Source organism: Hemicordylus capensis, chromosome 2, assembly GCF_027244095.1.
Source record: "Hemicordylus capensis ecotype Gifberg chromosome 2, rHemCap1.1.pri, whole genome shotgun sequence".
Taxonomy (NCBI): Eukaryota; Metazoa; Chordata; class Lepidosauria; order Squamata; family Cordylidae; genus Hemicordylus; species Hemicordylus capensis.
In genome coordinates, this window is record NC_069658.1 from 369,134,716 (window position 1) to 369,162,715 (window position 28,000).

Below are 28,000 nucleotides of genomic sequence, written 5' to 3' on the forward strand. Positions count from 1 at the left end.
AAAAGGCCACCTTCACAAATAATGCCAAACAGGAGATGAACAAGCCAGAGGTTCACTTTCATGGCCGTTTGAATGTGCGATGCCATGGTTTCATCACAAAAGTGACCCCAGGTTTCTGACCCCAAACCGTAATCTGAACCTTCTCAGTTTGTAGTGAGTTTTGCTGCTGGATCCTCAGGTTTGAAGGTGGCATTGTGTCATCCAAATCCTGCCAGCATCGTAACCTGGGTTCTGTGCTGTGGCTGCTCCCAAAATCATAGAGAGGGCAGCTCAGACCAGACCAGAAACATGTCAGCTCTATACCAGCCCCTCTTCTCACTGGCTGCCACTCCAATCAGTTGCCCCACCCTCCGCAGTCCCTGCCTATGCCTCCTCCTGTTGCCTGGCAACAAGGACGCTGCATTGCCACGTCCCAAGTGTCAGTGCATGTAAAGACAGAGAAACACACAAGGGGAAGCCCACTTTCCACTGTGTTTTAAGACGGGCACAGCAGGAGAGGTCTGCATCAATCAACGGCTGCAGAACTGTTTTCACAAGCACATGGAGTCACAGCGAAGTCTGGTTTAAAAGACAGCCCCTGGAATTCTTGAGTGGGTCTGTTCTATTTTGTTTTTTACAAGTTTGTAGGAGAAGAGGGTCCTCTCCCCTTCCCCTGGGGTGCAAGCATGCAATATCAGCCATACCTCATGAAAAGACCCGTCCTGGGTTTCACCTAGATAAACCGTTAAATAAACAGGGCAATAAAGCCAAATAGTCATGATAAAACCTTAGGCAGGTGGTCGTCCCATCCTCCCATGGACCACTCTCTCATGAGAGAGACAAGCCAAAAAGGCACGCATGCAGATCAGAGGGCTGTTGCCACCCAGCCCAGTTGCTAGATCCCTGCAAGCCCCAGGGAACACCTTTCCCAGTCCCAGTGACTGGTAGAAAGCAAGAGTCAAAGCACTTCCTCTGGCAGTCTGGTCATCCCTTAACACATATGCATGTTGGGGTTTTTGCCCAGCAAGGCCAGGATAGCTGAAAACGGTGGTTCCCCTGACCCGGGCTTCCCTGCAATGGTTGATCTACATATGCCACAACGCTGGTCCCAGCCGAGGAATTTTGAATGTGTACTAGGAACAATCCCTGATGTTACCCAACTCTCCCTGGAACCACCCAAACACATGGAGCAGCCTGGCCTCCTTGGGAGTCTGTAACAGTTGAGTGGAGAGGGGAAGGTGTGTAGTCAGTTGTATTGTTAAAGAGATACTGGGGGCTCCACATCAACGGGGGCCCCTATAGTTGGATGGCCTACCTCTTGAGAGTGCAGTCCAACAAAGATCCAAAGCTCATGGAGCCTCTGGTTCCCTCCAGAAGAAATGGCGTGCTGAGCAGGCTGGATTTTTGGTCTGATCCAACAGGGCTCCTCTTATGTTCTTATAATTGTTAATTGCCCTTTATTATCGTTTGAGCCATCTCTGGTACATTTTATTTGGAAAATGTGAAAAATAAATGTTAAATAAGTAGGTTAGTGGGATTCAGGCCTGCTGGAGAGCACACCTGCAGCACACCTTGCTGTTTTCCATCTCTTGTTAATTGAATACTGAAAAAACATTATATAGCTAGACAGATAATTATCTTAAATAATTTACATATATAATATAATGAATAAAGTTAAATACTTGTGGGGGGGAGGTAGTTGAAGTTGCTATTCCTGAACAAGCTAAATGTAAAGACATTCACTTTCCCTCGATAAAGTTGTGGAACCACGCAACGCAACTAGAAACCGGAACGCTAGGGAGCGCCTTCCATTCACTAGCGCGCTTAGAAAAGGAGGAGCGGGGGCGGGGGAAAGAGTCGGGGCTTACTATTGGCCAACTGTCTGTCGGGTGAGTGGCGTGTTTCTTGCTGTGGAGTTCCGCAGCTGCTCGGCACTCTGGGAAGCCGCTGCAAAGATGGTTTCTTTTTGAGAAACTCTGATCCCCGGCATGCTTCGCGAGCACAGAATGGCCGGGAAGCGGGTGGAACTTCGCGGTGCGCTCTGGGTGGTGTAGGAAGACGAGACATTCAGCTTCTTTTTTTCCCATCTGCCCCTGCGCGGGTCCCGTGCCTTATGCCCGGGGTGAAGACGGGTGGTGTACGTCCGTCGAGCGAGGGGGAGAGAGAGGGGTGGGTGGGCGGAAGAAGGAAAGAACACCGGCGTTGGCCTCGGCTCGGATGGACTCGGCGCGGTGGAGCTGCTGAGTCCCAGACCCACCCTCACACGGTGCCGGCCGCCATCTTGTGTTGGCAAGCGCCCAGCGATCAAGGAGGCGGAGGAGGGCCGGTGGACGGGCGGTGCCGTAGGTGTGGGTGGGGCCCGGCGGCGGGCAAGTTCACCCTCCTTCAGTCTCTCCCCCTGGCTTGTCCGGCTGTCCAGCCGATAAGAGGCCCACGGGCTGGTGTCCGTGTGAACAACCCTCTCTCAAGGCCCTTCCCTTCCCCTCTCTCGGCCCATTCCTTCAGCACCTGCTGTCAGAGAGGCGTGCGCGGGCCCCGCCAGTGAGCGCGAGAGCGACTCACGCGCCGCCGCCCGGCCTCTGAGCGAGCGCCGCTTCCTTCCTCCGCCTGCCTCAAGAGAGACCCCGCAGCTCGAGCCAAAGGAACTGACGAGAGGGCAGCTGCGGCGACATGAAGATCAAAGATGCCAAGAAACCATGTAAGACTCCCGATGGCCTCCTGCTTCCCCTTTATGCTTCTCTGCTTGTTCTTGTGCGCGCGCGTGCAATTGCTTTGGGAGTGGGTAAGCCGTAAAGATGAGCGCAGTTCTAGGGGTAATCTCTCCCCCCCCCCACGCCCATTTCTTGTCCTATATCACTGCTGCCCGATATAGGTGTCTCCCATAGCCTGGGAAACATACCAGCAGGGGTTCGAACCAGCAATCTCTTGTTCCCTACGCAAGTTACTTCCCTGCTGAGTAAAGGTAAAGTATGCCCTCGAGTCAGTGTCGACTCCTGCCGGCTTCTCTGTGGTTGTCTGGTAGAATACAGGAGGGGTTTACCATTGCCTACACCAGCGGGGAAATGCTTGACTAACAAGCAGAAGGTTGCTGGTTCGAATCTCCACCAGTACTATATCAGGCAGCAGCAATATAGGAAGATGCTGAAAGGCATCATCTCATACTTTACTCAGCAGGGAAGTAACTTGCCTGGGAACCAAGAGGTTGCTGGTTCAAACCCCTGCTGGTATGTTTCCCAGATTATGGGAAACATCTATATTGGGCAGCAGTGATATAGGAAGATGCTGAAAGGCATAATCTCATACTAGGCAGGAGGAGGCAATGGTAAACCCCTCCTGTATTCCACCAAAAGAAAACCACAGGGCTCTGTGGGCGCCAGGAGTCGAAATCAACTTGATGGCACACTTTTACCTTACCATTGCCATCTCAATCTATGAGATGATTCCATATCTGCACCAATTCACATGCTGTGTGTTTTCAACACAGAAAACTCTTCTGTCAGGCAAAAGCATGAGAAACTATGAGTTGTCACAGCTCATGTAAATATTCATTCTTTTTTATTGCATGTATGTATATGTGTGGAGCACATAGCTGTGGCTACTCAGTGCTAGCCATATCTCTAAGCTAGTTTCGTAGATTCCCTGCAGGCTTTCCCTTAAAGAAATGGTTGTGGGAGTTGGAAATTTTTAAAATATAAAATGTTTGTGTGTACTACAGAGAGGTTTGATGACATGAACTGACCCCAGTATGGAAACTGGGACCAAGGTGCCATTCTTCAATTATTAGCACATTTAGCATTCTGATCTGCATGATCATTTTATAGATGTTTCTGGGACATTAGTACTGGTGTTTAAGTGAGCACACAATCCAATCCTATGCATGTTTACTTGGAATTAGGGGCAATTAACAAAATGGAACTTACTCCCAAATATGCATAAGATTGCACCTTAAGTATAGGTTCATTCAAATTGTTACCAAAATGTGTCTCTGAGTAGTCGTGTGACACTTGAGGAAGGTATGACTGGTTATCATGCATCTTAATAGTGTACTGTAAGAAAGCAGAGGAAATGGTCAGTTATAAAAAGCTTTTGTCAGAATAGCAAGTAGCTTTGATATGAGGTGTAGCACACACCATCTCTTTCATTTTGGCCCCATCAGGTAAAATATTGTATGACTGGGCTTAAACTGAAATATTAAGTAGATGAAAACTTTGATCACATCAGATAACTTGATAGAAACAACTTCTATAAGTAAATAGTACTGTCTTGTACAAATTATGTTATTTGGGTTTTTCCCCCCTGGTAACCAAACAATTTATGTAGTAATCTATTAGTACATGTTTGTTTTTTCACTTGCATGCCTGGAATATAATATTAATTTTAAAAGGACAGCAGTTTCAAAGAAGCGATAGATGCCTAATGTGATTTTTCATGAAAGAAAGTGGCACATTTTTGCCTGCCTCTTCAGTTGAGATTGTTGAGAATTTTGAACTGTGTTCTAACTGTAGACAGACACCTTGCAAGCAGCTCACACTGTGTTTTTTGTATGTATCACAAGTGAATAAGGTTAAATAAAATATGTAAATAATACAGTAATATAATAAAAACAGTATCCTTTTGCATTCTGGATATTGTAACAAAGGGAAATAGGGCTCTATTCCAAATTAAACAGGCTACACCACGCCAGCGTGGTGTAGTGGTTAGAGTGCTGGACTAGGACCTGGGACTGGGAGACCCGAGTTCAAATCCCCATTCAGCCATGATACTTGCTGGGTGACTCTGGGCCAGTCACTTCTCTCTCAGCCTAACCTACTTCACAGGGTTGTTGTGAGGAGAAATTTAAGTATGTAGTACACCACTCTGGGCTCTTTGGAGGAAGAGCGGGATATAAATGTAAGGAAAGAAATATTTTTTGTGAACAGCATAGAACCTCTGGAGTCAAGCAGGATCTATCTTCTATCTATTTAATTCTCTAAGGCATACCCATGGCTAATCCTATATGAGGCAGCTCTCTCAAGACTATGGAGAGCTGCCTGATAGGCTAGCCACGGGCCGTTTGGAAGCGGGGGGAAATGGTGCCAGTGGCTGGCCTGGGGCGGAGGGAATGGCGCTGAGAAAACGGTGGCAACAGGCAGCAGGAGGTGGCGGCCATGAAGGAAGGAGGAGGAGGCAACGGGTGGCTGGGGGGAAGAAAGGAGGCGGCAGCAGGCGGGGGAAAGAATGAGACAGAAATGGCTGGGTGGGGGGAGAATGAGGCAGAAACAGGTAGGTGGGGCAAAGAGGCGGAAACAGGCAGGCGACAAAACGGTGACAGTGGGGGGGGGTGGCGACAGGCGACAAACTAGAAGTGCAGATGCTGTGCACCCAGCTAGTATAAAATACATAAAATAATAAGTAAATAAATTATAGTAGGGTGTTGGTTGATCAGAAGCACAAGAAGAACATAAAGTTTAATAATTTTGTTATTTATCAAATTTGTAAACCACCCCAAGCTTCCATCTCTAGGCAGTTTACAACAACATAAAACAAATTAAGACAGAAATGAAAACCTTAAAACAATTTAAAACCACAGTCATATTTAAAAGCTTGGGTGAAAAAATAAGTTGTTAGAGACTTCTTAAAAGTTATCAGAGATGGGGAGGCTCTTATTTCAGCAGGGAGCAGATTCCAGAGTCTCAGGACAGAAAAAAGAGAATACCCGTCCCTGTGTAGCCGCCACCAGATGAGCTGGTGACAACTGTAGACAAACCTTTCCAGATCTAAGTGGGTGATGGGGCTCATGGCAAAGGTGGTGTTCTCTTAAATACCCAGGGCCTAAGCTGTTTAGGGATTTATAGGTTGTAACAGGCACCTTTTATTTTGCCCACAAACTTATTGATAGCCAGTGTAATGCTTTTAGTATAGGAGTGATATGTTCTCTTGAGGATGACCCAGAGACCTGGTTGCCGCATTCTGTACCAACTGCAGTTTCCAGACTATGTACAAAGGCAGCCGCACATAGAGCACATTGCAATAGTCATGTCTTGAGGTTACCAGCATCTCTTGAGTTGTTAATCACAAGAAATGGATGCAGCTAGCATATCAGTTGAAGCTGATCTAAAGTACCTCTGGCCACCACTTCAACCTGGGACACCAGGAAGAGATTTGGATCCGGAAGCACTCCCAGACTACATACCTGGTTCTTCTGGGGAAGTGTGACCCCATCCAGAACAGGCAGATAAAAATCGTCTCCCATGTTCTGACCCCGCACAATACTCCTTCTTAACTGGACTTACTTTTACATCTGTTTGTTATTCCTCATCCAGCCCATTACTGCCTCCAGGCAGGCACTGAAAGAGCTTATGCCTTAATCTGATGTTGTTGACATGTCAAAATAGATTTGGGTGTCATCAGCATACTGATAACACCCTGTACCAAATTTCCTGATGATCTCTCCCAGTGGTTTCATGTAGATAGTATGGAGTTCTGAGGTGCGCCATATAAAAGTCCACATTTTGAAGAGCAACAGTCTTCAAGCAACACCATCAGGAATCTGCCTGAAAGGTAGGAGCAGAACCACTGTAAAGCAGTGCCCCCAACCCCCTCAGACACTCCAGACAGTTACTATGGTTGATAGTACTGAAAGCCGTCAAGAGATCCAAAATGACCAACAGAGTCACACTCCCTCTGTCAATTCCCAATTGGAGATCAGGCTGCCTGAAAGCCAGTTTGAGATGGGTCTAAATAATCAGTTTCCTACAAGAATGTCTGCACCTGAGAGGCCCCACCCTCTGTTACTTTGCCCAGCCATAGAATGTTGGAGACAGGCCTGCATTTGCTCAACTCAGAGATCCAATGCAGGCTTCTTCAGAAGAGGTGATTTCCCCCAACATTCCAAGCAGCTTGTCCACATCCTCAGGAGTCACAAACTCAAACTGATTCAACCTAACCACATAATAAACTAATAATAATAATAATCTTTATTATCCACCCCATAACAAAAGAGGAGTTGCTCGACACTTCTGCATCAGAAACTGCAGTACTTGGGATCTGAGTTTAAGTCTGCCCAAATGTGAGAGATTTTTAAATAGGAGAAGGTTTTCTATATTTTATTGTCTCCATCCAGCATAACACTTCAAACTGACAAATTTTCAAAGCACGGATGTGTACCTAGGAACATAAGAAGCTGCCTTATACTCAGTCAGACCATTGGTCCATCTAGTTTAGTATTGTCTACACTCACTGGCAGCAGCTCTTTGGGGTTTCAGGCCGAGGTTTTTTTTTACCATCCCAGGGACTGAGCCTGGGACCTTCTGCGTGCAAAGCAGATGCTTTTCCACTGAGCTATGGCCCCATCCTTGCCAGGTAACTTACTTTATGATATGGTGATAGTGCTCATAGATAGTGCTTATCTGGATTACTATTACACGGTGTCCTGAAGACTTCTCACAACTTCTCATCTGCCAGTTACTACCTGGGTATGTATGTGGTGCATATAAGATTTTTCCAGGGTATGAACTGGGGCTTGTAGCTCTTGCTGTTGCTTCAGTGATAGAAAAAATGCTGAATTATTGTGTACTAGCCAACACTAAATTGGAAGAGATGGAGCATATCCATTGTCCTTTACATAAGACAAGTCTTTTGTGAAGAAGAGTTCAATAGGTATGATAGTATGGGTGCTTTTAACATCTTAAATACAACTTTGCACTTTAAGTGGAATTTGGCATGTTTAACTAAAGTTGCATCCTGCTTCATTATCTGGATTACTTTCTGATAATTCAAGTCCAGGCTTGACTATTGCAATGCGCTCTACGTGGGGCTGCCTATGTACGTAGTTCGGAAACTTCAGTTCAAAATGTGGCAGCTAGATTGGTCTTGGGGGCAACCCGGAGAGACCATATTATGCCTGTTTTGAAACAGTTGCACTGGCTGCTGATATGTTTCCGGGCAAAATACAAAGTGCTGGTTATTACCTTTAAAGCCCTGAATGGCTTGGGTCTGGGCTACTTTAGGAGCACCTTCTTCTGTATGATTCCCATCGCACATTGAGGTCATCTGGAGAGGTCCATTTCCAGTTACCACCAGTCTGTTTGGCGACTTGGAACAGGGCCTTCTCTGTAGCTGCTCCTGGCCCATGGAATGCATTCCCAGCAGATATCCGCAGTTTAGGCTCGCTGTTGACCTTTAAGAGAGCCCTAAAGGCTTACTTATTTGGCCTGGCCTTCCAACGTTTTTAAATTGTGTTTAAGTATTTTAATTGGTTTTAAATTGTGTTGAAATTGTTTTTATATTGTTCTAAGTAGTGTGTTTTAAATCATGTTTGTTTTTATGTGGTTTAAACTAGTTTTACACCACCCAGAGCCTCTGGATGGGGCGATTTAAACATGTAATAAATAAACGCAATATTTTGAAGTAAGCTCTGCTGACCATTCTTGCTTCTGTGAAGAAGTATTTAGAATCACTTGAATGCCGTCCCTGTGTCCCCCGACACATTCGTGTAGAGTTAATAACTAGTTCCAAATAAGTGTGAGTGTTGGTATGTAAGCTATTGCTGTCTTGTTGGAAGAAACCAAAGTTCACTGAATGCACTTAGTCAAGCTTTGTTGCTCCTTGCTGAAGAGTTATAAACATACAGTTTATGTTCAGGTACTTGGAGAAAGGTGTGGGAGAACTTTATAACTGCAAGACATTCAAAAAGTTACATAACAGGATTCTGAAAAGTCTTCAGAGTGAACAGTATAAGTTGATTGTAGGGAAAGCAATGATTTAAAGTATGATCTGTTGTATATAATTTTAAAAAAATGTATTACTGTATGTGTTCATAGTATACTCTACCCCTCCCCCCACACATGTGCTAGCACAAATAGTAATCGTAATGTAGTGATGTGTTTGAAGTCACTTATTGTAACCTTAATCTAAGATACATTAGAGCACTATAAAATCTTTCATGCATCCTGACAATCAGACTGATGTTGGGGAAAAGACTGTATAAGTGGTGTATTTATCAGAGAAAACTCAGTTCTTTTCGGATATCCTTATTCAAACATCATGAAAAGATTAGCCTGAATTGAGTTTCTATAGCTTCCACTTAATATTTTTATATACCTCCTAATTGTCTTTGACAGAACAGATAATTTAACAACGGATACTGCTGTGCTAAAAGATTATAAGGCTGAATATAAGGACCGGGCATATGTCAAACTCAACTCTCCCCCTGCCCCCAGATGATGGCTGCCAAGTTGCTGGGAGCACAGATTCCGGTGATCCCTCAATGCACCGCATATGATGTGTGAGGCATTGATGGATTCCCCCAGGAGACAGGCATTCTAGGCACCCATATCTGTGTCTGCTGGGGCTAAGCATAGCCCCAGCGAGCACATGGTCTTGGAGCCTGGGTTAAGGTTGTAGAGCCGGGCTACAAACTGGGCCTAGGTCACACTGCGCCCCCCCCCCCCATCGGGCCTGATCCCGGCAGTACTCATGCACAGCCTAACTCAGTCTGGGTTAGGCTGCACATGAGAACAGCCTCTATCTTTTTCCTATACTTCTTGAGAGGCTGTATTTTGACAACTGCCAGACTTTAAAAATGATTTGTTTTTTTTAGTGTGTGGGCATATTATATATGGCGATTTGGTATTTTATCTCTTGGCTTGGTCTCTGTGTAGTAAAGCTGAAAAGGAGAGCAAAATCCTATTTCAAATATTTATTTAGTAAATTTCTATTTTAGTTTGTAAAATAATCAAGGTGGTTTATGAATGCTTTATTTAACACACACACACACACACACGGAAGGAAGGAAAAACGCTATCTTAAAATAGTGGCTGTCATCCAGACTGATATTGAACACACCCAAAACATTCTAAAGGCCTCCAGACCGGTCCGGGCATGGGGTGGTTTTGGTTCGGGTTGGGGGTTCCAAAGCCATTTGCAGCCCAGCCGGCAAGGGGGAAGGGGACGGCAGGGAGTTCTCCTGCTGTCCTCTTGTAATGGGGGTAGATTTGGAAAGAAGGGGGCGGCGGGGGACCTCTGGGGAGCTTCAGGGGGCGGCCGCCAGCCGAGGGGGACTTAGCTTGAAGGGGGCGGCAGGGACTGGGAGTGATCCTGCCGCCCCGATTATGGATACGAGGAGCCCGCACCGAGAGGAGATTGAAGAGGGCGGCACCTTGCTGCCCGATTACTACAAAAAATACGGGACTTTAATGGAAGGGGTGAGTAAAGCCCCCCCTGTTTTGAGTGGAACCCCCCACCCCAGTGCCGGACCGCAGCTCCGCGGTTCCGTGCACACCCCTACAAGGGGGACGGGAAATTGGTGAAAATCAGTGCTGCCACACGCAACCTCTCCCCCCCCCCCGTGCACGTGAAACATCTTTCCATGTGTGCATTAGTCTGGATGTCAGCCAGTGTTGTTCAAAACACATCTGAAAATATTTACTTGATGAATAATATATTTTGTATTTTTTAGAAACATATTGGGTACTAGCAGACCTGCACAGAGCATCTGTGCGCTTTCGGTCCGGCTGTTCCCCCTCCTGCCCAGGTCTCTCCTCTCTCCCCCTCCCTCCAGCCCCGCGCTCTCTTGTGCTCCCCACTTCCATTCCTCCCCCCACACGGAGCCACACTAGGCGGCGGGCAGCCAAAAAGAGCCCCGCCACTGCCGTTACCGCATGTTGCCCACTCACCCCTGCCAGCAGCGCTTCCCGCCTCCTCGCAGCCTGGGCTGCGGCAGCCGCAACAGCAGCTGGCCGCCGCTACCGCCTCACAGCAGCTGGTCTGCCCCTGGCCACTCCAAGCGGCGGGCAGCCAAAAAAGGCCCCGCCACCACCGTTACTGTCCATTCCCCTCACCCCTGGCAGCCCTCCAGGGCCAGTCTGTTCTACTGCCTCCCGCTTACTCCCAGGCCGCGGACGCGACGGTCACAACCGTGGCTGGTGCCAGCCGCCGCCGCCTCCTCACAGCGACCAAGCGCGGCGGGAGCTAACGTGCGGCTGGAGCTTCCACTGCCATTTCCCCCCCACAGCTGCATCTCAGCTCGCGTTGCGAGCCGCCTCCGCCCAGCCAATCCCAACGGCTCTCGCCTCCCAGCCAATCCGGCGCTTCATCTGGGTTGCTGCCGGGACGCATCCCCACAGGCACGTCTACGAGAATTAAATATATGGATAATTGAAACTTGAACTAGAAAATACTTTGCTATTACTTCAGTGAGTAGTGCATGCTAATAAGTAGAGATATGCAGGAATAGTGATGGTTCATCTGAGTGGAATAATCGTGCAGAGAAGTTTTAATTACTGTGTTTTATAAGGTTGAAGAGTGTGACTGCATGTACATGGAATACAAAAACATTTAGTTCTATGTGTATGAATATTACCTTAGACTCGTGCACGTCACCCTTCCTTCATGTGAGGAGAGGACTTAAAATTTGTTTGGGGCTTAACATGAACTAAAGTTTTTATTGCATCCAAGTTGTAAATTGTTGACAGAATAAACCAGTCTTTCTCAAATTTTAGTATAATGGGAAACTGTAGCTTATTCTAAACAAGGAAGGAGTTCTTTGTGGAGGAGAGAGGCAAGCCTTCACCTTGGCTTTGCAGTGCTTGTGGATGTAATGCTAAACCATGGTTTAGTGTTACATGTGCATTTGACCATTGTGTTAAGTACTAGCAAATAAGATTTCAACCTTTAATTTTCATATGTACTGTGTTTCCCTGAAAATAAGACAGTGTCTTATATTAATTTTAGGCCCAAAAAATGCACTAGGGCTTATTTTCGGGTAGGTCTTATTTTTATTGAAGTTCAAAAAAGTTCTAGTTTGAATAGCTGGCTGCTACCCTTCTACTCAGTGTCCTTTCAGTCCATCAACTGTTACTCAGACATGACACCTCAGTTTGCTGTGTTCTTGACCTTAATCAAAAGTTATTTGTGTTTCCCCAAAAATAAGACAGTGTCTTATATTAATTTTAGGCCCAAAAAATGCACTAGGTCTTATTTTCGGGTAGGTCTTATTTTCGGGGGAGGGCTTATATTAGCGGTACATCAGAAATTACTGCTAGGTCTTACTTTTGGGGTAGGTCTTACTTTTGGGGAAACACGGTATATTGTTTTCTAATGATAACTTTACTTTTCTACAGCTTTTCCATGGTTTGGTATGGACATTGGAGGAACTCTGGTGAAACTAGCATATTTTGAACCTATTGATATTACTGCAGAAGAAGAGCAGGAAGAAGTTGAAAGCTTGAAGAGTATCCGCAAATATTTGACATCAAATGTAGCCTATGGATCCACTGGTATTCGGGACGTCCACCTTGAACTAAAAGACTTGATACTTTTTGGGCGAACGGGAAACTTGCACTTTATCAGATTCCCAACCCAAGACTTACCTACTTTTATTCAAATGGGAAGAAACAAAAACTTCTCAACGCTGCATACAGTGCTCTGTGCCACTGGTGGTGGTGCCTATAAGTTTGAAGAAGATTTTCGCACAGTAGGTAGTTTATTCTTGCCTGCTTTTTTCTGTAACATAGTCTACTCTAAAAGTATGTTGTTTGAATGTTTAGGTCAAGTAATGAAACAGAGCGATGGTTGTTTCTTCCATCAGAAGTCTGCTGGCTTAAGATACCTAGGGGTGCATACTTTGAAGCTTTTTTGTCCTCTTGAAAATAATTGCCAGTGGAGCAGGTGCTGCATCCTGGGAGCTAATGGCTTTAATGCCTAGTCACATAGGCCCAGGTTCTTCCTGAGGGAATTTTGCCTCATTACCTTTCTTAGTTCATGCTCATTGCTGGAAGCGGCTCCTTATAGGGATGTGCACGAACAGGTTTGGAGACCCTTTTACGGGTGTCTGAACCGTTTTGGATGTTGCCCGGCTTGAGGGTTCAACGGCGGGGGTGGTGGCTTTCAGGGCAGGAGGAGGATACACTTCTCTTCCCCCCCCCCGCCGTGTTTCCCCCACTGGCGCATGTCTCACTAGAAGCCTGGCGGGGTGGCAGCATACTCCCTGCCTCCCCGTTCTGACATTATCCGGAAACAGCTGCAATTGTGCATGTGCACAAACATTGGGTGCGTGCACGTGATGTGTGTGCATGAGCAACACATGCAATCGCAGTTACAGCTTCCGGATAATGGTGGAGCAGGGCAGCAGGGAGGTATGCTGCCGCCCCCGACGGGTTTCTAGTGAGACATGGGCCCGTGGAGGAAATGTGCGGGGGGAGGGGATAAATGCATCCTCCCTTGCCCTCTAAGCCGCCCCCTGTGGTTGCATGCACATCCCTAGCTCTTTATCCTCCTCCATTACTTTTTCAACACAGAAATAATGACTGCCAGGACTCTCCATGGCTCTTCGAAGTCTTAGACTGGAAAGCTTTGGTGCTCTTTCTCAGCTGGAACCTTCAGTTCCTGCATTGTTGATCCCTGCACTGTTTGCTTAGCACAGTCTGTTTAAGTAGGATTAGAAGACATTTACAGGTATTTTAGTTACTTGGAATTTTTTTCAGTCCTAGGCACATGTGTTCTTTTGCCCACGTTCCCTTGGTGCATCTCCTCCATTGTAATGAACTATTAAATGCACCTACAACAGTCTTCTCTTTAGTTTTTGGTCTGTCACAGATGAGCAATATATTCTTAGCAATTATTTTTTTGATTCAGCCATGTACTGGTAAGGGTTGGGTTAGTCCTTTTCAGAATGGTGTTGGTATAGCAATGAAGGTGAAACTCAAAATAACATTATTTTAGATTTTTTTCTTTGCTTTATGTTCTTTATTTTTATGTTTGCTTCTTGTTTTCTCCCCTTTGAGGGTATGATGACTTGCTTTGCCATCAGCCTTTGACACTTGGTGTAGGCAGAGTCAGCTGAGTCTTACAGGTCTGTTAAAATATTGCCACAAAGAAGGGTCTGGAAATAGATAGTGAATATGTATGGCGTGCACAGCAGTTCTGTGAGCAGTGTGTTCTTTTTCAGTGGGCGGGGGGGGGATTTTGCTGGTTACGCTTAGTGTGTTGCTTAGCACACACGCACACCTACCTGTAATAAAAACAATATCCTTGAATCTTATAGTAAAGAGGGTTGTGTTTACTCCAATTCTGTGGAAGGTTTGATGGTGATCTGATACGTCCATTGTTTGAAATTATGCAAGGTATGGATAGAAAACTCTTAAATTACTTTACTGAATATATAGCTGCTAAAGTATTTACTGCTTATCAGGCAGTATTGCTATTTATTGGTTGCATTTCTTATTTGAAATGTTCTGATACAAATAATCTCAATTGTAAAAACTTGTGAACTTTTGTATAGCTTATTTTTGTAATCTAAGTTTCTGTATTAGTTAATATCATTTGGTGAGGAAAAGCTACACAATAGAATCCAAGTTGAAATCAGAGTGAGAGGATAGTTGGCTTCTGTATCTCAAGTTTATGCTGAATTTTTTCAGTGTCTGTCTAGTTCTGTTCATGAATGTAATGTGTTAACATGTCTCTTACATCTTCACAGATTGGAAACCTCCAGCTGCACAAACTGGATGAACTTGACTGCCTTGTCAAGGGCTTGTTGTATATAGATTCTGTCAGTTTTAATGGCCAGGCAGAGTGCTACTATTTTGAAAATGCATCAGAACCTGAAAGATGCCAAAAGATGCCTTTTAACTTGGATGATCCATACCCATTGCTGGTTGTAAACATTGGTTCGGGAGTCAGTATTTTAGCTGTGCATTCCAAAGACAACTATAAGAGAGTAACTGGAACAAGGTAGTGACTTTAACGCTGGTGGTATTATTATTATTATTATTATTATTATTATTATTATTATTATTATTTCCATTTTATATCTTGCTCTTCCTCCAAGAGCCCAGAGTGGTGCACTAAATACTTAGGTTCCTCCTCACAACAACCCTGTGAAGTAGGTTAGGCTGTGAGAGAAGTGACTGGCCCAGAGTCACCCAGCTAGTATCATGGCTGAATGGGGATTTGAACTGTGGTCTCCCTGGTCCTAGTCCAGCACTCTTACCACTAAACCACGCTGGTCTAGTTAAGGTCTTGTGAAAAAATGTTCTAGTGTCATCTTACTAGCTTCCTTCAAACATTATTCCAGTACGAAAATTCTCAGTACTTGTTTCGTTATGTGATTAACGACATTATGAATTGACAGCCCCAATTCTCTTTTTGAAGGGTATGTTTTCCCTGGTACTGAGTCTATAAAAAGTTGTTAGCTTTTTTTCTTTGAGGTAATGGAGAACTTTTCAAAATCTTTTCTAAACACTGCTAGGTAAAAGTGGGCTGATAAAGGAAGGGAAACTATCAAGATTAAGAAGATAAAATATCCTGACTCTTCTGAGCTCCCCAGTTGCTGGTGGTTGCAGCGCAGACCACAATTGTGACAACTTAGTTGTGGTCTCTGCTGGTAAGACACTTGCAGTTACTACAACACACTGCTTTGGCTGCCTAAGCTGACAGAGGAGCTTCAAAAAAAGGGGGGGGGGAGGTTCTGCATACCAGCTAGTTGCTACAGCGCAGAATGTCTCCCCAGATATCCAGAGCCCACTGTAGCAGCCATATGACGTTTTCAAGGAGGCTTGGTGACCACACTGTATTTACCTGAATCCAAGACTAGGTTTTTCCCAAGATCTTTAGTATTAGAAGGGGGGGGGGATCTTAAATTCAGAGCTTCCTTTCCAGTAAATATAGATCATACCTTTATTTAATCTGTACTTTTTAAAGGGAGTTGTCTTAAATTTAAAGCTTATTTTAAAACTAACTTCTATTCAGGTAAATATGGTTTACACCACAATCCTTGTACATGCCTTTTCCTGTTTTGCCCTTAGCCCTCCTGCAAGAATAGGTTTGTTTTTTTTTAAAGCAACTGTCTTGTGAGTTGGCATTTAATAACAGTTTTTACAAAATGTTTCTGTGTCTGCTTAGTCTTGCCTTTTTTCTTTTTTAAAACAAGATTGACTGTCCAAGAACCTTCATGATGTGGTAGGCTACAGTATAAAACAGTACATTAAGCATTAATTTATAAATAAATAAATTAAAACAGTATATTAAACATTCATTCACTAGAACTGCATAGCTGTATATTCAGTTCTCTTAGTTTAAAACTTTAAGTTGTTAGTTGCAATTATTAGAAATCGGGTTGATCTGGTTGAGACAGATAAGACAGCCATAATATTGTATGTTTTAAGAAAAACTACTTACAAGTCAGTCTCTTTCTTCACACCAGTCTAGGTGGTGGAACCTTTCTTGGTTTATGCAGCTTACTAACTGGATGTGAAAGTTTTGAAGAAGCTTTAGAAATGGCATCTAAAGGGGACAGCACACATGCTGACAAACTAGTCCGTGATATTTATGGGGGAGACTATGAACGGTTTGGCTTGCCAGGATGGGCAGTGGCATCTAGGTACGTGTTATAAAAGAACATCATACATAGGTATCATATGCTTCGCTTGAACTGAAAATACTCATATTCAGAGGCTTCTAAAGAGCATCTGCTTTCTCAGTTACTATGCTTGCTTTTAAAATGTTTTCATGTCCCATGGATGCTTTTTATATCCCTATCCTATGGAGTGTAGGCTGTGTTTGTGTGTCCCTAATGACTGTCTACCACAAACCTTCATGCTACACCCTTTCAAAAAGATAGCAATTCTTTGAAAAGCTGGCTCTTAAAAGCAAACCAGATAGATGTGAACTTAATTTGTGTGTGTACAGGCAGACCTCGTTATCCACAGGGGTTAGGTTCTTGGCCCACCACCTCAGATAAGGAAACTGTGAATGTCAGGATGTTAATCTAATGAAAATCCAGGGGTTAGGTTCCCCGTGGGGGCCAAGAGGGGAGAAAGAAGAAAAGGATTGCTTCCCCCACCCCGGCAACATCCAGCACTGGCCTCTCTCCCTGCCAGGGTGCACTAAGCCAACATTCCCTGTAGAGCGGGGGCTGCCAGAGGGCTGGTCACTGGCCACCGCTTCCACCCTTCATGCTCCTTGAGCACTGGCCTCTTTCCCTGTGCCACACCGCATGCTCCTCAAGCTCTTCCCTGCAGCGCTGCTGCCACCCACACACTCCTCAAGCATTGGCCTCTCTCCCCGCAGCGGGGGTTGAACGCAACATCCCCACAGACCGAAGGGTGAGCCAGAAGCAGGACAGAGCCAGCACAAGGAAGGTCTTCCTCTGAGAACTGGCCCTCATCACTGCCCAGCCAGGGCTTTCTTATCCCTTCCAGGCCTTGCAAGTCCTGTGAGACCCAGGATTTGGACAGATTTCCAGGTTTCATGAGAAGGTTTCTCTGCTGCACGGAGAGAGGGAAGCGCTTGAGCGGGCGGCGGTGGCACAGAGAAAGAGGCCAGTTCTCGAGCATATGGGGCAGTGGCCGATGATCGCCCCTCCCTCTGGCAGCCCCCACTCTACAGAGGATGTTGTCTTTGCGCACCCTGGCAGGGAGAAAGGCCAGTGCTTAGGAGAAACCTGGCAGGGAGAGAGGCCAGCACTGGATGTTACCTTTGGGGCGAGGGCAGCAATCCTTTTCTTTTTTTCCTCTTGCTCACCAGCAAAAACAGCAGATATGCAAACCCCTTACCCGCAGTTAATGAGGCTTGTCCTCTTATTTTAAAACTGCAGATATGTGAAACTGCAAGTAATAGAACTACAGATAAGTAGGTTCCCCTCTATAGTGTCTCATCTTTCAAAACACAAACCATCCCTACAGTAAACAGAAGTAACTGTAAGGATTAAACCAGACAGTAGTGTCTTCCTCTGATCTGGACATTTTTCAACTCTATTTATAATCTATGAAACAGATAATTCCCCCCATTCCCCAGCCAGAGCAGTTGAGCTTGTCCTCAAATACTAGTAATGCACCTGCTGCTGCTTCCTTTGCTCTTTTAATATTTGGGGCAATTAAAGACTAGCAGTATTCTTCCCCAAAAGCTATTCCCAAGACACACAGTGCATGCTGTCATACATGATTAGTATTGTTCTCCCCAACCTCCAGTCGGCTATAAGTAGGGATGTGCACAAAATGGATTTTGCATTTTGTTTCAAGCTCAAAACAAAATGCAGACAGCCAAAACATTTCGTCAGAACAGTGGTTGACGTGATTGTTTTGATGGAACAAAATTTGAGATGTTTCAAGTGTTTTGTCCATAGGGAACAATGGGGAAACTCGAAACACCCCATTGTTCCCCATGGGTAGCTCCTAGGGACACCAAGGTGGGTTGGGTGGCCGGGCATGATGGGTGCTACCGACCACCAAAAGAAGTAGACAAGTGGCCGATTTTTAACAAACGTTTAGTTTCCCAATTCCTCATAGCATCCTATAATATAAGGGCTCTCTCTGCCTTCCAATCTCTTTTAAATTTTGATACACTTTCCTTTGGTTTCCCTCTCCCCCCCCCCCCCGCCAGTGGGGGCATGACTATTTGTATAACAAGCCAGTCAAGAAGCAAGGAGATCATAAGCCAATTGAAAGCCAGTGCTAGAAAACCAATCAGCAAATGAAAAACAGGCCTCCAAAATTGCGCTCAAAAGTTACGCATTGAAATAGGGTTGTATTGTTCTGAGCTTGAAACAGGCCTCTTTTTTAAAGGGTGTTTTATTTCGAGCTTGTGAGACACTTGAAACTCTCAAAATGTTTTGCACATCCCTTGCTATAAATTGGTAGTGGCAGTGACATTATAGGTGAGCGAAGGAAGAACATTTCAGAAGCCTCTAATAGTGATCATTGAACTTGGAGACAAATGCTCCTACCTCTTCGCATCAAAGCTTATATTCTAAATCGTAGATTATTTAACATTGTGGGATCTTTTTGTTTCTTCCTAGCTTTGGGAATATGATCTACAAGGAAAAAAGGGAGTCTGTTAGTAAAGAAGACCTGGCTAGAGCTACACTAGTTACTATCACCAATAACATCGGATCTATAGCACGAATGTGTGCTGTGAATGAGGTAACTGCAGATGAGAGGAAGCAGCAGATACTACACAATGTGTTTAATGCTAAAATGGGATAGAAGGTAGAAGGACTATCTCCTCTGTCAATCTCTTCACTGGGATTAAGAGTTCAAAATTTTTCTATTTCTTGCTTTCACTTTCACACAACAATTGGAAGAATTAAGTTGATAAGTACTAGTTATGTCCAAAGCACTCAGGGTATTTTTAATTATTTGAGGTTTAATTGAGCAAAAATTTAATGGCAGTATAAGCAATTTATTTTATAATTTGACTCAAATATAAATCTTTCCCTTGGTGAATTTGTTTAAAGAACACACTTTGTCTCTGCTGCTTTCTGGAGCATCATATCTGTTTCACATGCATACATCTGACTTAACCCAGTTTACATAGAACTCCCTTGTGTTATGCCAAAAGAAGATAAAAACATGTGCTTATCTAGAATCTTTCTCAATGTCTTTGGCTTCTTTACAGTGCTGCCTTGTTGCATATGGATCAAGCAGCATTGTACAGGGCTATGAAGGCACTGAGTACTGCTCCATTTTGAGTAATGGTCTGGTTTAGTTGTCATGAACTTTGCTTGCTCCAAATAAGAATAAGAACTTGTATTATTATCCCTATAGCAATTCTACTTTCATCTTGAGGAATGTAGTGACATATACAAACGGATATGTTTGCAATCAGCTCTTGTTTTTGTCTATCACTCAGTACCTGTAGTATTTGCTTGGCGCTTGCAATATGAAATCGCTTTGCTTGTCCCTCTTTTTCCTCCTAACCATGCATCCATCTGTACAGCTACAGTGTTACGCTAATGTGGAAGTTTCACTGAGCCTTGCACAGCTGAGCTGCTCTCTACTCCCCAGCACAGACTACTTAGCCAACTATGTGGGAGACAGAGGTGGGGTAGTGGTCAAACAGTAGGATCATGGGATAGGGGCTTCAGGTTGAGAGATGGAAATAGGTACTAGGAACCAACACTTCCCGCACCCCTGCCCAAGGGAAGTTAATATTGGTAAAATAATTGAAGCTTTTGTGTCTAAATAGCATGTGTATTAACAGGCTACTATACAGGTCCTTCTAAATTTTGCCACATTCATATTGGCTCTGACTGCTGAATACAACCAGTGTTCAGCACCATCTTTAAGTAAATGGATAAATTAAACAGAACTAAAGCTGATTTAAGTTTATTTTCTTATATCCCAGTGAGGAAACTTGTATTGCTTTTTCCTTCAGAAAATAAACCGTGTTGTCTTTGTTGGTAACTTTTTGCGTGTGAATACATTGTCGATGAAGCTTTTGGCATATGCACTGGATTACTGGTCCAAAGGCCAATTGAAGGCTTTGTTTCTAGAACATGAGGTATGTATGACTACAACTGAGTGTAGACATAAATCATCTTATAAATCAATAAAATGGATTATCTCATCTTATAATTCAAGTACTGCATTTACCTGAATCCGACTAGGTTTCCCCCTCATGCTATTTGATATTAGAAAGCAGGACAGGAGGTAATCTTCAGTTCAGAGTCCTGTACAGTGTTCTTTCTAATGTGTGCACATTTGTGCATGCTCATGTTTTTTGATATATGCTCAGTTAATTTTGAATCAGGAAGGCCCTACTCTGAATGCACGTGCATGTACACTGCCTTGATACTCCCTCCCAGAACAAAACTCATTCCATACACAGATTAAAAGAAAAAGTAGAGAACACTGTTCCTGTTCCTTTTGAGTAAATGCAGGTATAATGTGGATTTAATCTCTACTTTTAAGGGGGTTGTCTTAAATTCAGAGTCGTTTTCGATTTGGGTAAATATGGTAATTCATTTCAGTTTCTAATACCTTGAAAGTAAAAACAATTATTTTCCTTATTCCTGATTTGGAAGAAGAACTATCTAAACAGTATAATCCTTGAAGTGGAGAAGAAACTTAAATTTTTGATTATGTTCATTAGTATTGCGTGACTTGTTTGGGGAAGTTAGAGAGATCTCTAAAACAATTTGTCATATATGATGTAGTTGCCCTCCCAAAGGTTCTACAGTTCTCAATGTTTAAGGCTAATACACTTGATGAATGTGCATGATTCTCTCCTCTTGACACAGTGGTGCTTAAAGTTGCTTAACTTTGACTGCATCATGCCCAATTTATTTGTTTTCTCAAATAACTTAAACAAGTTTAACTGGCAAATGTCAATGAAGTAATTATTAATGCTAATTTTTTATAATTAAGATCGAAATTACTACCGTATTTGCCAAATAGCATGGGACGGTATGACCATCAACAGTTAGCTTAGCCAGTGCCTTGGAACTTGGGTTTTCAGTCATTTCTCCCTGGGCAGCAGTTGCCTAGTGTGAATAATTTCTTCTAGGAGGGCAGGCATACTCATTGCTTCAATAATCCCCTCCAGTCATACATGCAGTTTAAGCATTGCCCTGTTTAACACAGAGCAGGACCATAAAAGGGTTGTGATTCATTCCCCCTTCTGGTCTTAGAGCCAGTTTTTTCAAAAGCACAATGTGGAGAGATGTGCATGCAGTACTTCAGGAACTGCACAAAGTCTCAAATTTAACATGAGTTATATCCTATTAAGGTTAGTAGGCAAATGAACAGTGTTCTGTACACAGCATCCATAGTGCTGCTTTGTGGACTGCAAGAGCTGTACATGAAGCTCTATCCCACTGCCAACCACAGGATGAGAAAGGAGCCTGGGATGCCTCAACAGGGGAGTGTAACTGGTGAGAGAGGCAGGAAGTGAAAGAAGAGTAGCAGTTACACACCCTCTCTCCCTCTCTCTCTCAATCTCAGTGGAGATCTGGTTGGTTCAGAATACAATTTATCCACAATATAGTCAATGTATTGAATTTCTCCAGTTTTCAGATACACTCAAATGAATCAGAGGTGACGCATGGCATGTTATTATGGATTTGCTGAATAGTTTGTGAATTTCAAAAGACCAAATTCTAATATGGTTGCTGAAACTTGAATCATGCAAATCTTCTTTCAAATACAGGGGTACTTTGGAGCAGTTGGTGCTCTCCTTGGATTGCCAAACTTCAGCTGAAGCTTAAAGCATCACAAGTACTGAATTATTTCGTACCTTTCTGGCATTATTACAACATTGTTTTTATATCAACTGGAACCAAAGGGGGAAAGGGCCACAGTTCTGCAATAGATGTCTTTAATGGTAAGAGTTATTAGCTGTCATACTGAGACAAAACTTGAAATCTAGTTGTTTCTGTAAGAAACATATGAAAGTTTTTTCTTGTATGGCATCTTCTAACAGATATTAAACTATAAGTATGCAGTACAGTCTTTGCAAAAATGAGCCTCAAATCCAGAATTGGAATTGTTCTAACTGTCCAAACCTTGCCACGCTAATCAAATTTCTCTTCAAAAGTGCCCCTTAAGGTTATTTGATTTTCTTCTTGTGTGAATTTCATTATAGCATTGTTCATTTGAGTGTGTTCCATCAACTCCAAAAATTGACCATAGCCACATCCAAGTGCCATCTACTGCAAGTATAGCTCCTTGATGCAGAAGATTTTCTTTTAGTGCAAGGAAATTAAAATGTATTGAACTACTTAATTCAGACTTCCAGTATTAAAACTTCTGGAGAATAAAAATACAAACATCAGCAAAGGCTTTGTACAACTGACTTAGTGTTAAGCAACCAAACACATCTGTTAAAATTATACTGCGTAGTCCCGCTTTGTAAAGATCTGCAGTATCCCAGTTCATGAGGTGGTTAAATTTATATTGCTTATTTGGAAGGTTTGCGTAGGGTTTTAAAGAGTTAACGGAAATATATTGAACACCCAAAATAATCTACACAGAAATGTGCCAGTAGAAGTAACTTGTATTGTAACAATAGTGTTATAGTTTATGGATCAGCAGACTTTATGGAATATAATACTGTCTCAAAACCAATTGAATGTCTCAAATGTACTTGAACTCACTTTGAATTGATCAAATAGAACCTGTGTTTATCCAAAATGTGAATTTTGGGAAAGTTTGTGGTTTAATGCATTATGGCAGCTCTGAAGTTGTACTGCAGATTCAAAAGGTCCATTGTTCATTGTAGTTTGATAAACTGTTCCAGAGACTACAACAGTGTGGCCTTAGAATAAACTCCATCTATTGGGACTACTCCTATATTTTGACTGTCTGCTGTTTCAGACTTGATTGTAAAAGTTTACAATAGTGGCATGTTAATAGACTGCTGCAGCAAAGCTTACCATAAGATCTCAAAAACGTATCATCTCAAAAAATAAACTTTCTATGCACAAGGATGTGTTGCTGTATCCTGAAAGAATATGCAGTTATCTAATCCATGAATTGAGTTTTATATAGGGAATCTACCACTCAAGACTAGAATAAAAGCTAGTTCTTAATTTACTTGATCAAATTGATAATATTCTGGCACACTGATATTTTATACATCGGTGTATATATATGAACATTGAATCTCCAGATATTCAGCATGTATAGCTTTTCTGTTTTTTAATTCCTTAAAACCACATTTCAGTGCTTATTAGAAGTAACAAATATTTAGTACAGATTAGTATTGATGTTGTGCTGATTCTAAAAGCTATTTCTATTCCTAGGACTTATAAATAGTTATCTTTGTTAGAACAGAGGGCATCATCCAAAGGTCTTCATGTGCTTCATTGTCTGACACTGAACCTAAGCACACTGTCTTGACTTAATGAGGCTCAGTACTTGGTTTTGATCAATTTGTGGTGTTTAATTATGACAACTTACTTCATAAAGGCTTGAACATCACATGGAACCTTGATTGCAAATTGCAAACTCCTAATTAGAACAAGCCAGGGTTTGACAGGTTCAGACATTGCGGTAAAATGATTCTATAAACTGGGACTGGGACTATAAAAGTTTCTCCACTTGTACATGAGGCCAAGGTATGTTAATGTCAGGCATGGAACCATTATTAAACTACAGTGCCATGTAACAACTGAACTTGGCCAATGTTATGTGAAAGTGACTTCTTTGCCTTTAAAACATTTTTTATCTTGTAATGTTTAAACAAAAACAAATCCTTCAATTTTGAATAATACTTAGGTACACATCCTGGACTGCAAGAATATTCTTAAAGTAGTTATTCTCTGTGTTGTCTGCCATTAGGAGCTGAAGGTGACTAAAACCACTTATACAACACCACTCTAGCTGCTAAGCAGACACTTTTTAAAGAAGTCTTTCTCAGTAGAAGCAAAGGATTAAACATGTAATGAATCCTGCTTGATAGTGTTAAATTACAGGTTTGAAATAGTCCCATAAATAAATGCTTCAGCAGTTCCCGTGCTGCACAGCTCCATATTTATTATTACAAAGAAAATTCTTTTCCAACCTCCTTTTGTTTTTGTTTGTAGGCATAGAACTTCCCAGTATTTTCCCTCATGCTGCAGAAAGATAAAACTGTATAATGGTTCACATATGGTCATGTTGCCAGTGGTCTTGTGTTGTACAAAGGGAAAAGGCAAGTTGGATTTCCTAATAATATTGTCACAGAGCAATCCTTTTTTCTAGGAACATAGGAATAATTAGGACATCTTTCAACTTTCTGGGAGCAGGGAGAAATGGCTGGTTAGGTTGGAAGAGGGATATTTCCTTCCTGAAGAAAAGGGGTCCAAATTCTGAATTAGGTGGCCCTTAGTCACATGAGTGTCTGCAAAGTCTTATTTTTCTGGTGTTCCAATGACAATTTGATCTAAGAGTATTCCTGTAATCAGTAATGGCTTTAGATCACCCTGTAGCAATGAAGAGTGGTGAATCTGTAGATTATGTGAAAAGCTGTAGATTATGTGAATAATGAGCTGGCTTAGCTATCACACAGGGCTTTTTTGTTGTTGTTGTTCCTTTTCTCTCACTCCCTTGAGGATTATACAATCCGGGTTCATTTTACTTAGACCAATATACATCCTTAATAAAACAAAGTTCTTTTTTTAAAATGTAATTTCATCTCCTTAATAAGCCAGTTTATTTTCATTGTACATTGTCAGGACATGTACAGGTTTTCAGTATCCATTCCATCAAGATGGTGTTAGAACCAGGAAAAGACTTTGTTTCTATAACCTTCTCCTCCCCTACCCATTAAACTAAGGGATTAGTGGATCATGTGCTACGTAATGCTTTTCCTGCACACTCTTGTCAGGTGCATTTTTAAATTAACATTCCATAGACAGACAAGGATAGTTGAAGAACCAGATCACTGTTCTCACTGTTTACCGTTTGTGTTACACTTTTAAGTAGCTAATGTCACATGACCCTGTTTTGCTACTCTGTCTTTGTGCCATTGAAGTTATTCAATGTGGTTCAAGTTATTCAAAGCAGAGTTGAAGTATAAAACTCTGCTGAATGTCATTGATCGTGGATTAAGACTAATGTGTATTGGTCTTTCTAATTGTTTTGCTGCCTAAGTGTTCACTAGCAAAAGTAAATCTATTAATGTGACTATTTATAAGTTTTGTGTATACTTGCTTTCATTCAGCATGTGGGAAATTTAGGCAGCTTCCATTATACCATCATCCAAACCTTTACTAATTTTGACTGCATACATAAAGCCCATCCATACATTTGAGCCACTGTTTCTGAAATTATTCAGGATATTTCTCTGGACTGTCTCACTCACTGAAGCAGAAGACACTTGCTAAAAATCTTGCATGTTCTACTCTACAATGTGTGAGGTGACTGCATATATTCCTGGCACCATGTGCTGGTGCCAGTCCATGACTCCCTGCAACATGTTTCTTTTGTGTTGAGGGGTGGAGAATGGTGGGAATATAGCCACATTGCTCATTACAGGGTAGAAGCAGCTAATGCTAAATTTGAATGCATTGTTGAAATTATATTGTATTGCTTCTATTGTAATGTGTGAAGCAGTCCTGACAGTTATTCTTCAAATACTTTTCAAGTGCTTCTACTGAAAGCAATTTTCTGTCGCTCAAAGATTAATAAATTGGACTTGTTCAGTTTCCTAAATATTCATGCCTTGTTGCTTTGTAAATAGTGAACTGATAAACTTTGTGAATTTAGTATCTGTTAGGTTAGGTAGATGACAATAGAGTTTTTGGTAGTAGATTAAAAAATATGTTTCTAATTGGTTGCTTGTGCTTTAGGAAGCAGTATTCTTGCTGTTGATGTGAAATGAAAGAATGTTGTAAGGATTGTAATAACCCCTTTTTTATTATGAATCAAATTGAGTGTGCCATTTTGGAATTGAAAGATTAGCATCCTTTTTCATTATTCTCTTGAACTACAATAGATCTGCAATCTGAATTTAACAATAGAACTGGGATATTTTTAAAAATGTGAATCAGATTGCTGTTCAGAACACCTGTGCTGATAGAAAGGTTGAAGTGCAAAGCTTAAACATTAAATTTATGTGTGCCTTAGTAGAGCTAATAGGTTAAATGTCAAAACTTGCAGAAGGAAGCACACACATAACAAGATTTTTGTGTTTGGGGAACAAACAAGATGCTTTAATTCAGGATGCTTCTCAGATGATGATATGTTCCAAAACATATTGTAGTAGGGTTGAAGTTCCTTGATTCCAAAGAATGGATCATATTCTAAACTTTTCCCATAAAAATAGAAACAGAAGTCTGCAAGCAAATCCTTGGGTCCAACTGTTGATATTTTTCCTTAAGCATGTTCATAAGGTGTGTGTGGGCAAGTGGTCAAAGTATGCATCTTGGTAATTTGTGAACAGTCACGCATCCAACATTCATGCCACTAATCTGCATTCAAAAGATTTGCTAAATGTCTGACACAAGTCAAAGGGTACATGTCTTTCAGAAGCAGAACTACATGCCTTGTAAGTAGAACAGTCTCTTGAAAATAAGCTAGAAATTGTGTGCCTCCATTGCTTTGTTACACATAGAAGAAAATACAAAGAAACATGGAACGGAGAAAAATAGCTCTGTAGACTTGTGCCATAGGAAGGTTATGTCAGCAGTTAAATATTTTTTACTACTTATCTTTCTCGCTGTGATGAATAAAAGAAATTGTTCTAGTGTAGGACTGTTTGCCCTTTGTACTATGGCTGCTTTTCATTGCATCAATATGCTGAGTAGACATGTTGTCTTCCAGTTCAGTAAAACTTAGCTCAAGCTGTTATACTTTGTGAACAAACACTTCATTAAAGCCAAGAGGTTGTCATTAAAATATTAACTTTGTATAAAACAGGCTGCTGCTAATACTTATGTTGTATGAAATGGATTGCTTTGTTAACAATTTCAGAAATTTCTCAAGTTTGTGTGCTAGTTTAAATAGCATAAGTTGATCTACATCATCCTGTGTTCATTTGTATTTCTATTGGGAATACCAGTTTCTACATTTCTAAGGTATTTTAGACAAACCTTTCCATGAGACTGATTGAGAAGTGGACAGAGTTCTTCTGGAATCAGAATAAGTTTTCTAAAAAATTCACTTAACTGTTGGATGCTAGTGCATTTAAATAGTTGCTTTCTGCAGCATGTGACCTTGAGGTTTAATCATTACAAAAAATTTTTTTTAAACAAGGTTTTATAGATAAGGCACATTTTCAGTTTACAGTACACTTTGATAATCATATTGATAGGAAATAGATGGAATTTTCATTTAATGGCAAGATTGGCATTTTTATAGCATGTGGTTTTAAACGTCTTTGCTTTGAAAGTACTTTGTGATTCCATGGCAAATTCCTGTTCTGCAAACCCGTTATGCATACATTTACCATAACAGCCATTTCAGATACGTTGCCTTACTTTGGTTGCAGTGAACCTAATGTCTCACCTCTGTTTAATATTCTAATGATGAAGTTGGTGTAAAGTGTGTTTTGCATATTTTAATTCATAGTTGTTAAATTATTTATCACATCTCTTGTAAACTGTTTAATTTATTTTCGTGTCTGATTCTCTTCTGTGTCATTTTTGTGCCGCCAAATGATGGAAGCCTATACTGTAATCATTCCCATCAGAACTGTATAAAAATTTTCTTTACTGCTTGCATGAGTAAATGTGAAATTTAATTTCCTTGTATGATGGGCCTACTTCTTTGTTTAACTAGTTTTACTACTGTTCTGTATGAATGAACAGAACTTTGATTTTTTTCTAAATAAATAACTACTAGTG

The 28,000-nt window shown here is 42.0% G+C and overlaps 1 protein-coding gene across 5 annotated transcripts; it reads left to right on the forward strand.

The window, feature by feature from the left end:
* Positions 1-1,887: 1,887 nt before the first annotated feature.
* On the forward strand, positions 1,888-28,000 carry PANK3 (pantothenate kinase 3). Of its 5 annotated transcripts, XM_053288115.1 has the most exons (8): positions 1,895-2,677; positions 6,416-6,519; positions 12,081-12,433; positions 14,435-14,688; positions 16,160-16,336; positions 18,752-18,875; positions 20,110-20,235; positions 21,883-28,000. In XM_053288115.1, the coding sequence occupies exons 3-8, from the start codon at positions 12,098-12,100 to the stop codon at positions 21,931-21,933; spliced, it is 1,068 nt and encodes a 355-aa protein (XP_053144090.1). In that variant the 5' UTR covers positions 1,895-2,677; positions 6,416-6,519; positions 12,081-12,097; the 3' UTR covers positions 21,934-28,000. The 5 variants fall into 5 exon arrangements, with proteins under 5 accessions (XP_053144091.1, XP_053144090.1, XP_053144089.1 ...); XM_053288114.1 differs by lacking the exon at positions 6,416-6,519 and having other exon boundaries at positions 1,897-2,677; XM_053288116.1 differs by lacking the exons at positions 6,416-6,519; positions 20,110-20,235 and having other exon boundaries at positions 1,888-2,677.